This window comes from Plasmodium falciparum (genome assembly GCF_000002765.6).
Source record: "Plasmodium falciparum 3D7 genome assembly, chromosome: 10".
In the NCBI taxonomy this organism is placed as follows: Eukaryota; Apicomplexa; class Aconoidasida; order Haemosporida; family Plasmodiidae; genus Plasmodium; species Plasmodium falciparum.
The window spans coordinates 897,501-910,000 of NC_037281.1; the positions used below are offsets into that span (position 1 = coordinate 897,501).

General features: G+C 22.5%; 2 protein-coding genes across 2 annotated transcripts in view; both read right to left on the bottom strand.

Annotated features, from left to right (window-relative positions):
• PF3D7_1021800 (schizont egress antigen-1) overlaps nt 1-6,108 on the bottom strand; it is a gene marked incomplete at both ends in the record, with an annotated part of 6,744 nt that extends 636 nt beyond the window's left edge. The window contains 2 exons of the mRNA XM_024473288.1: nt 1-30; nt 136-6,108. The exon at nt 1-30 is cut by the window's left edge and continues 63 nt beyond it. Coding sequence (XP_024329099.1) covers nt 1-30; nt 136-6,108 — 6,003 coding nt within the window. The remainder of the gene's footprint in view (nt 31-135) is intronic.
• A 1,864-nt stretch (nt 6,109-7,972) lies between these two features.
• Nucleotides 7,973-12,500, bottom strand: part of PF3D7_1021900 (PHAX domain-containing protein, putative) — a gene marked incomplete at both ends in the record, with an annotated part of 6,873 nt that continues 2,345 nt past the window's right edge. The window contains one exon of the mRNA XM_001347461.1: nt 7,973-12,500. This exon is cut by the window's right edge and continues 2,345 nt beyond it. Coding sequence (XP_001347497.1) covers nt 7,973-12,500 — 4,528 coding nt within the window.

Here is a 12,500-nt window from a genome sequence, read left to right on the forward strand (position 1 = left end):
GTTAATATTCATTTTGAAATCGTTGAAATTCTAAAAAATTGAAAAAAAACAATGAAGAGATTATAAGATATACACATAAATATAAATATATATATATATATATATATATATATATATTTTTTTTTTTTTTGTTACCTTTTGAATAGGCTGTATTTCTGTTGATCCTATAGATGATGGAGGTCCAAGATTTGAAGATACCGCTAATTTATTTATAGGCATATCTAAAGAAAGTTTGAATTTATTTATATATATTCCACCATTCAATTGAATATCATTACTTTTATTATTATATTTAGATGTGAAGTTATCATATTTGATTATTTCCTTGTTTGTATCATTCTTCTTTATTTTTTTCCTATTATCATATTTTATAATTTCTAATACATTATTTATAGTACTATTAGATTTTATACTCTCTAATAATTCATTTCTTTCATCCATTTTGTCACTTATATTGATATCATTTAATATACTATGATCAAGTAATTTTTCATCATTTCTATAGGAACGTTTTCTTTTCTTTTCTTTCCTTCCTTTATAAATTTGTCCTTGATTTTTTGATAAAGTTATATTATTTTTATTCCATTGCCTAGGAAAATTCTTATTCATTCCTTCAAGAATTGTTAAATAAAAATTATGTCTATTAATAGGAGAAATCATTTTATTATCTACCTCTATTTTTCCACCTATTTTTTCTGAATCTTTTATTTTTTCCGTATCCAACTTGTTTTCCATTTCAACGTATTCATTTATGTCTTCTTTCATTTCGTTCAAACTATTTTCCTCTTCATTTATTATTTCTGTTTTTAATGGACTTGTATTATTAAAAAAAGAGTTCTTATTGTTTCCAAATGAATTGTTTTCATTATATATTATGTTATCACTAAGTATATTTTCATCATATTCGTTTTCTTTATCTACCTCTTCATTGTTCAAATCCATCTCATGTTTGTCCATATATACCTCTTCTTTGTTCAAATCCATTTCATGTTTGTCCATATATACCTCTTCATTGTTCAAATCCATTTCATGTTTGTCCATATATACCTCTTCATTGTTCAAATCCATCTCATGTTTGTCCATATATACCTCTTCATTGTTCAAATCCATCTCATTTTTGTCCATATATACCTCTTCATTGTTCAAATCCATCTCATGTTTGTCCATATATACCTCTTCTTTGTTTTTATCCACCTCTTCTTTGTTTTCAGCTATGTCTTTTTTTTCTTCCTCTCCTTCCTTACTCACATTTTTATTATCACTTTCACAATTTATACTTGAAATATTCATAGAAATATCAACATCCATTTGTTCATCTTCAAGATTTCCATTTTTATTAAACTCATGTAAATCTTTTCCTTTTTCTCCTTCTACAACACATTCTGTACTACTATCATTATTATTGTCCTTATTTTCTTTCTTATTACTTTTTATTTTTTCCCCCTTGTTAATACCTTTGATTTTTTTAACTTTTTTATTTTTCTTCTTTTGTTTTTCTTCCTCTTTTTTAAATGAGTTTTTCGATTTCTTAACTTTTTTTTTGGTTGGAAGTAACAAATTTAAATTAAGTCTGGACAAATTTTTGTACATAATATCTATTTGTTTTTTTTCTTTCTTCTTCTTTTTCTTTTTTTTTTTTTTTTTCTTCTTCTTCTTCTTCATTTTTTCATGATTTGTTTTTTTATTAACTTTTTTTTCCTCATCATAATTTATTTCATTGGTCTGTTCACTCAAATTTACATCACAATTATCGGTATTGTTTAAATGTGTTGTACTTTTCAAACTTTCCAATTTTTCAAAAGTTTTTAATTTTTCATCACTTTCCATTTCATCTACATTTCCATCCTTCATATCTATAAGTTCATTATCAATATCAAAGATGTTATTATTATCCTGCTCTTCATTATTTAAAATATCCTTTTCTATACTTTTACTTTGAATATTTTCTATGGCCATTTCTTCTTCAGCATGAGAATCCTTATCACCATTGTTTATGAAATATTCATTGTTATCGAAGTTATCATTTAAATCATTGAACAAATTCATATCTTCATTCATGTAAATATCATCACTCTGTTTAATATCATTATCACTCTGTTTAATATCATTATTAGTTTGTTTATTTTCATCACCACTTTGTTTATTTTCATCACCACTTTGTTTATTTTCATCACCACTTTGTTTATTTTCATCACCACTTTGTTTATTTTCATCACTCATATCATTCTTAAAATTATCTGTAACCTCCATATTATCCATACTTTTTATCAGTTTCTTCTTTTTCTTCTTCTTTATATAATTAACTACATTGATGAATTTTCTCCTTCTTCGTTTCTTCCTTCCATTATTTGTATTACTAAACCTACTGGGGGCTCCCTTTATTTTCTTCGAATGAGCACTATTATCACTGTTTGTGTGAACATGTAAATTATTTACATCATCATATACGATACCCTTACCTTCAGATTCAAGATTATTATGATTTTTTTCGTTTGCATTATTATCTTCAATAATGTCTCCATTATTATTTTCAATAACGTCCCCATTATTATTTTCAATAATGTCTCCATTATTATCTTCATTTTCCTCATGTTCATTACTATTAAGATTTTTCAAATATATTTTTTTATATTCAATCGGACCAATAATATGAGGTGACAAATCTTGCAAATTTTTACACTCACTAAATCCTACAACATCTATTTCTCCTGTGTAAGGGTTTCTTTCAGTTAACTCTCTTTCTCCTATCCAATAACGCAAAGTTTTAATTCGATTTCTTTTGGGATATCTTCTATTACTATCCTCATTTGCATCTGTATATTTATCCATACATTTCTGTTTTTTTTTTTTTAATTTTTTTTCTACAAGTATTACTTCCACACTTTTTCTTCTAGGAGTCCTATTAGTATTCCTTGATACATCTAATAATGGAAAATCTGTTTGACATTCCGTATCTTTACGTTCATCTATAGATTTTCGAGGAGTTGACATATAGAAATTATTATTTATATCATCTACATTTAATTCATTTAAATCTGATAAGTTTAATTTTCCATTTACATTATGTAACTCTTTTTGTTTTCTTTTCTTCTGTTCATCGTCATCCCCATCCCCATCCCCATCTTCTTCATTATCATTATAATTATTACCATAATCATCCATATGGAAATTATCTAACAAATCAAAAGCTTGTAAATTTTCATCATTATTTATATAAGACATTTCTTCATTACCACCATTTCCTGTAACTTCGACATTTCCATTTTTTACATTCATTTGATTTGATATATCAGATTTTAATTTATCTAGGAAGCTTTTAATTTCTTCCTCATCATATACAATATCGTCCATGGCATCATCCTGCATATTGTTAATATATAAATCATTTCCATTCACGTAATTATTATACATATCATTATCATCTATATTATTTTCATGTATATCATTTTCATATATTACATTTTCACCTATAGCAATATCATTCATATTATTATTATCATCATCATCCATATCATCATTTTTCAAATTATTACTATATATAAAAATATCCTTTTTTAATAAATCTTTAGATAATCCAAAATCATAGGATTTTAAATTATGCAAATCATGCATTTTTAAATTGTATAAATCACACATATCATTTTCTAATAATTCATCGTATATTCCTCTATCCTCGTTTCTTTCTTCCTTTTCTTCTTTCATCTCATCCATTTTTTTATTCAATTCTTCATTATCATAATTAACATGGTCTTCCACGTTATTATTATGACAAACATCTTCCACGTTATTATTATGACAAACATCTTCAATGTTATTATCATGATACATATCTTCCACGTTATTATTATGATAAACATCTTCCACGTTATTATTATGACAAACATCTTCCACGTTATTATTATGACAAACATCTTCCACGTTATTATTATGACAAACATCTTCCACGTTATTATTACGATACATATCTTCCACGTTATTATTACGATACATATCTTCCACGTTATTATTACGATACATATCTTCCACGTTATTATTACGATACATATCTTCCACGTTATTATTATGACAAATATCTTCCATGATATTATCATGACAAATATTTTCCTTTTTATTATCATTATCTTCCACTTTATTTACATTTTTATTAGAATCCCCCTTGGCCATTTCTTCACGTAGCTCATTACTAAGATCCAATAAAAGAGATTCATTATCATATACGTTTATTTTTGTATCCTCATATTTTTTTATTAATAAATCAAAATATTCTGTATCTTCCTTACTTTCAACATTAATTTCACTTGGATTATCAATTTTTTCAAAGCTACTTGTACTGTTCAATGATTTGTTATACTTTTCATTCCTCCTAATCGTTTCTTTTTCACAAGACAATACATTGGGATATACATCTTTATACATTTCTTCTTTTTTATCCTCATCATTATCTAAATGAACAACACTTTCTTTGTCATCCTCTTCCTTTATATTATCTTCATTTATGACATTCAACTTATTATCTTTATACAATATATCATCGTTTTTTAAACTACCACATACCTCAAACAAAGCATCCTCTTCATTTTCCTTATAACTCTTATTACTTCTATTGTTATCATAATAATCTGGGATTATATTAATTTTTGTTCTTTTTGATGGAGTTTGTTTTAAATGTAAATTATCTTCAAGAAATACTTTCTCATAATCTTCTCTTTTTTTATTAGAAGAATAATTCGTTTTCTTTGAAACAAACAAATCGTCAACATCTTCGTTCTTATCACATATACAAGCAACACCCTTACCACATTGTTCTTCTTCAACAATAATATTTTTAACTGTATCTTTTAAGTTATATGTATCGTCATACTCCAAACATATATGTTGTTCATCATTATTATTCTTAAAAAAATTATTATAGCTTTCAAAGTTATCGTCATAATTTTTTACATCCTTTTCACGAGAATTTATTGTATCTACTAGTTTGCTCATATTGTTATTATCTTTATATATCATATGATCCATGATATTAACATGGCTCATTTTATTTGAATGCATAATATCTGACATATTCATACAATCAAAACTATGTTCACCCGTTTTACGATAGTTTTCAATATTTTGATAATCTCCCAATTTGTGATATTTCCCCCTTTTATCTCTTAATCTATTTTGTTTCATATACAAATTTTTGAGAAACATTCTGTCTTTCATACTATATTTATCATATGAAAACTCCTGCGAATTGAAATGCGAATATTCCTTTTTTCGTGAATCACTACAATTACTATATTTATCCATCATAATGTTGTTTAAATTATTAAGGTAAATGATATCCTTTTGATTTTCATACGAAGTTAAATAGGAACCTCTATGATGAAATGGATTTTTATATATATTTGTTCCTCTTCTTGTTTTCTTTTTTATTTCATAAGAAGAATCGTGTAATAAGTTAGTTTTATTGTTTCCTTTTATTTTATTATTACTTTTTAATGTATCATGTATAGTAAGAAAAATATCTCCATAATCTATATGTTCAATATTTAAGGATCCTTTATTATTTTTTTTTTTTTTCAAATCTTTAATTTTATTTAAATTGTGTGTGTTTATATCAGCTATACTTTTACAACATATTTGATAAAATCTATCATTCAACTTTTTCTCTATATTTTTATCATTACGATTTGCCATGCTTAATATCTCTTCAAAATTGTTTATAACACCTTTATTTGGTATTATTATAATATTTATTTTTTCCTTCAATTGGTCAATTTTATTATTTTTATTATTATTATTTTCGTCAAATTCATTTTCATTTTGTTTATTATAATTTTCCAGTTCATCTGGTTTTGAAAGGATAGTGGATGCACCATCATCGAGATAACTCTTTAATGAATTTTTCTCTGAATCTTCTTTATTACTATCATCCACATAGTCTAATAAAAATGGTATTTCATATTCACATATACCATCGTTTTCATTCATATGATTTATTGACATATTCTTATCTTCATCATATTCATTTACATACTTCTCTTCTCCATTTTCTATTATTTCGTTTATATTATATCTATTTATATAACAGAATAATTCATTTGGGTATTTATTTTCCATCATACTTTTTTATTTGTTTTTAAAACAGTCATTATAAAAATTAATTTATAAAAAAAAAAAAAAAAAAAAAAAAAAAATAGAACAGAACAGAATAAAATAAAATAATATAATCACAATTATTTGTAATTTTTTTTTTATTTAATAATTACATATAATATACTACTAAAATGGTATATTTCATTATATATTTTTTTGTGTTAAAATATATAAAAAATGTAAATAACACTGAAATATTATTTTAATTAATATATTTATAAGGTAAAAAAATAAGAAATAAAATAAATTTACTTTTTTTCAAAAAAAAAAAATAAAAATAAATAAATGTGCATATTTATATTGTATAAATTTTCGTAATATTTTTATATTGAATGTATTTTATATATTGTATATTATATTTTACTTTTATATTTTTCCTTTTTTTTTTTTTTTTTTTTTCATTTTATTTATATATTTTTTTAGTGTGTTTTTTTTTTTTCATTTCATTTATTCAGTGCTAAAATATTGCAACTTTTTTAAACAAAAAAACGAAAAAAATCACAAGGAAAAATTAAATATATGTAATAATTTTGATTATATATATATACATATATATATAATATAAATCCTTCTTGGTTTTTATATTATCATGATATATATATATATATATATATATAATATCAATATATTTTTAATAAACTATCAAATAGCCAATTTGTATACATATAATAAAATGTATACATTATGTGTAAAAAATAATTATATTATATTTATATATATATAATACATATACATATATATACATATACATATATATACATATATATACATATACATATATATACATATATATATATATATATGTATATAATTTTTTTTGATGTGTATTTTATATTTACAACCTTTAGACAAGTACAAGAATTATATGTGGCTTTATTTCCAATATCATATAATATTTTTTGTGAATTTAAAATTGAAATATGTACAAATGCACTAGGTTTTAATATATTATATAATATATATAATTTTTCTTTTTCTTAATATTTTCAAGCTTTTTATCTTTGGTATAGAAGATGAATTAATACATAAATGATTGTACATAAGAATTGAAACATTTCATATAATTTATATATATTTTTATTATAAATAATTCTTACTGATCTTTTTTTTTTTTTTTCTGAAGAGGTGGAGGGGTAGTATTATTTTTTTTTTTTATGAACTGTTCATGTAATTTTAATGATAATAAAAGACAAAAAAAAAAAAAAAAAAAAAAAAATACACACACATATATATATATATATATATATATATATATATATATTTATATATATTTATATTTATTTATTTAAATACAATCATGTAAATAAATACGTACAAAATATACATATATAATATATATATTTTTTTACTTTATTCTTTTTTTTTTTTTTCTTCTAAGTTTTTATTATATACATATATATATATATATATATATAATGTTATCGCTTAAAGGGAAAAATACACACATATAAATATTATGTATACTTTCTGTACATTGTACAACGTGTATGGGAAATATTAAAATTAAAACTTAAATCATACAAAAATATAAATTTTCTTATGGGCTTCTTAAAAGAAAATATGAAGCTTTAATATCAAAAAAATAAAAATAAAAATAAAGAAAAAAAAAAAAAAAAGCTATCTAGCTATTATATATATATATATACTTATATATTTTAATATAAAAAAAAAAAAAATTTAAATTAAAATAAAAATAAAAAAAATATACAATCATATTAATATATAAAAATATATTTTTGTATAGATAAATATTTATATATATATGTATATTTAAGACACATATATATATGAAATTCGAAAACCCCTTTAATCTTGTATACGCTCATACAATTCACAATTTACTATAATTGTTATAATACATATATTCCATATTATTTAAAGGGAACTTTTGGTTATTATTTCCATAATATTTATTTAAATCATTTAACATGGACATATTTGGATTATTCATATAATTCGGAAAATTGTTTTTTGAGCGTAACATATAATCATATGCATTATTTCTTGTATTATTTAAATAAGATGACATAACATTATTCTGATAATTCATCATTTCTTTGTTATAGTTATTATTTAATTTAAAATTTTCAAGTCCATTTATATTATTATTAGTATTATTACTATTAGTTGTAGGAGCAGTATTCATTTGATAAAAATGTTTCTTCTGTTGTGCTATATCATGCACATTGTGAAAGTTTCCATAAGAATCTTGCATTCTATTTACAAATGAAGGTTCAACATTATCTTTGGAAATATAAGTAGTATCATTATTTTTATTATTTTCTATAATGATTTGGGTACTATTTTTATTATTTTTTTTCTTTTTATTTTTTTTTTTCACACTTTTATCATCCGTTGGTATATTTACTGCTAATTGTTCAATTGGAATGTAATTATTTTGGCCATTAAACATATGTGCATTTCCTGGATTTTGTGATATAAATTCATTATAATTATTATTAAAATTATTAAGATTGTAGTTATTGTTATTAAAATTATTATCATTATAATTGTTGTTATGGTTATAATTATGTTCATTATATTGGTTACTATTATAATAATAATTATTATTATTTGCCATACTGGCATTATAATATTCATTATTATAATTTTGAGAAGAATTATTATAATTTCTTATATTCATATTACAATTATTGTTTTGTAAAAGATTTTTATCATAATTTAATACTTTGTTATCATTTTTTATAAAGTTTTTTTTTTCATCCTCTATTATCATTTGATAATTATTTCGAATTTCATTTTTCAAGTTTTGTTTTTTCATATTATTAGTGTTCTTATTATTATTTTGTTCTTTTGTTTTGATATTGCATCCTGATTTTTTTTCATTTTTTTTATTATGCACCTGGGGATTATTATTATTATTGTTGTTGTTGTTAATATTATTGTTTTTATTGTTATTATTGTTATTATTATTGTTATTATTGTTATTATTTTTTTTATTATTATTTTTTTTATTTTCATTATTATTATTTTTATTATTATTATTATTTTCATTATTTTTATTTTCATTATTTTTATTTTCATTATTATTATTGTTGTTGCTATACTTGTTCTTATTTTTCGTTTCATCTATAAATTTAAAATTTTTTTTTCCCTTTCTCAATAAAGTAGTATGTGTTCCAACATTATTTCCTTTTACTTCCTTATCATCATCAACACATTTGTCTTCTATACACCCATTTTCCTCATTTTTCTTGGTAACAAAGGTTTCATTATTTTTAAAATTTTCTTCATCTTGTAATAATTTCTTTTTCAATTTCCTGTATGTTTTTTTTTTTTCCTTTTCTTCCTCGATAATGTAATCATATTTAAATTTAGATATAATATCATTTTTGTACATATATTTTATTAAATAGAAGAAAACACCTCCCGTACTTCTTTTACCTTTTTGGTTAACCATATCAATACCTCCATAATTTTGAATCAAAATAGTTTTTTCCAATAAACTTAAGGATATATATACACCTAATGCATCTACTACTCGTTTTATTTGATTTTTATTTCGTTCATTCAAAACTGTACTAATAGTTGTGGTTAACATATCTTTAATCATTTGATTGTCATTATAAAATTCTTTAGGATCCATTGTTTTAGCCTCATCATTTAATTCAAATTTATCATTAAACATTTCAAGATCATTGGTTTTTTGTTTATCCATATTTAACATAATATCTTTATTTTCTTTTTTGATATTTTCATAATTTTTCATATTTTTTTTTTTTTGTTCCCCTTCATTCTTTTCATTTGAAAAATCGTCAATATTTTTTATTTCATTTTCTTTCTCTTCATCATTTTTTTTTAAATGATCACTTGAAATGGGTGAAAAGTTTTGATTCATACATTTGGTTAAATAATTTTTGATATCTTTAAATTTTTTAATTTGTACTATATCTAATGGACTCATATTATATATATCTTTTTTGTGAACATAACTTTTATTTTCCACTAATATTTTTACATTTTCTAATACTCCTCCTAAACAAGCTGAATGAATAGGTAATCTATTGTGTATATCTAATATGTTCACATTTGCCTTTTCTTCATATATTAAAAATTTCACATAATCACAATTGTTTCGATATACAGCATAATGAAGAGCACTTCTATTAGATAAATCTGTGTCATCAATTTTAGCTCCATATTGTAATAATAATTTGGTTATTTCTTTATTACCTTTAATAGCAGCAAAATGGATACCCATACTAGCGGTTGTTTTTCCTCTATTAGGTGATAAAGAATGTGGTAATAAAGCATGTATATTTGCATCATTTTTTAATAACAATTCAGTTATATCTTTATGCATCTTTGTAATTGCAATATGTAAAGGTGTCCAATTTTTGTAGTCAGATACATTTACTTTTGCACCATTTTTTATTAACAATTCACAAATATCAAAATATCCACCTGCACATGCATAATGTAAAGCACTTCTTCCAATTTTGTCTAAATAATTAATATCTGCTTTTTTTTCAAGACACTTTTTTACTACTGTTATATTATCTAAATAAGCACTATGCAATAAAGCTCTGTTAATATCTGGTAAACTTAAACCTGGGGGTATGGTTATATTAATTTTGTTATTTTCTTCAAACATATTTTTTGTATTGTTTTCAACAAGTTCTTTCTTTTCTTCAATCTTTTCATTGTTGTCTTTATTATCGTTTATTTTTTTATTATCGTTTATTTTTTCATTATCGTTTATTTCTTTATTATCGTTTATTTCTTTATTATCACTTATTTTTTTATTATCACTTATTTCTTTATTATCACTTATTTCTTTATTGTCACTTATTTCTTTATTGTCACTTATTTCTTTATTTTCTATTTGTATTTTTCTCATTGAACTTTCATCCATGCTTTCACTCAACATTTTTTTAAATTTATCATATTCCTCAATTATATCCTTATTTGTATCTTCAAAAATTTCCTCAATACCCTTTTCTATGGTTTCATTCATATTCTTTTCATTTATAAAATGAAATTTATTTGTTTGAGCTTCATTTTCTAATGCTGCAAGGGCATTAAAATTTTCTTCATTTAATTGTATTTGAAATATATTTTTCAATTCATCAAAATTTTCATTCATTCCATTTGATGATGAGAATTCATTTAAGACATCCATTATATTTCTATTTCCATAATTTTTTAAACAATAATCAATAAACTTATGAATTTCATGATTCACTTCAAAATCTTTATTTTTATCCTTATCTACATTTGTATTCAAATGTTGTTGATCATTTCCTTGCTGATTATTTATCCATGAATTGTAGTTCATATTAGAATTTTTAAATTGTCCTTTTTTATTTTGTTGATAACGATTAGATCCTTTTTTATTATTATTTGTAAAATTGTTCGTTTCATTTTGTTCTTCTTTATTAAAACGTTGTGTCTTTGTTTTCATTTTGTTCATTTTTCCCTTTTGTTCATTTTTATTTAAATTTTCATTTTCTACATTTGTTGAAATGTATTGTGAATTATTTTTGTTTTTCGTGATACTCTCCAAATTATTATTATTATTATTGTTGTTGTTGTTTTTGTTTTTGTTGTTTTTGTTGTTGTTGTTTTTGTTGTTGCTGTTTTTTGTTTTTCCTTGTTTCATATTTTCTTCCTCATTCGGAAGATGCTTTATGGGGGTTTCTTGTTGAACATTCTTAGATTTTTTCTTATTATTTACATTCGTGTTGTGCTTTTTAGAAGTTAATAAATTATTCGCCTTATTATGCTCTACATTATTTTTTAAGGGTTGAAGTACTGTTCCTTCATTATTTATAATTTTTTTCTTTTCTTTATTAGGAATTATTTTGGTGTCTTGTTTTGTTTCAGGAGCAGAAACGTTGACATTTGGGTAATTAGGAATATTAGGATTATTCATTTTGTTTCTATTATCAGGATGATTGATGTGCTGTACATGATTCATGGGGTATTGATAATTTATTAAATTTGGCTGATTTATATTATTGGGGTGGTTCATATTATTGAGGTGATTCATATTATTGGGGTGGTTCATATTATTGGGGTGGTTCATATTATTGGGGTGGTTCATATTATTGGGGTGGTTCATATTATTGGGGTGGTTCATATTATTGGGGTGGTTCATATTATTGGGGTGGTTCATATTATTGGGGAAGTTCATAGCATTTGGTTGGTTCATAACTTTTTGTTGGTTCATAACATTCTGTTGGTTCATACCACTTTGGTTGTTTTTTTTATTCATTTTCTTTTTTCCCCATTCGTTATTTTTCTCTAATGGTCCTTCGTAGACATTCAATGATAAGTGTTCGTGTTTATAATTGGCATATGAATTATGGTTATACATATTATTATTATTGGTATTT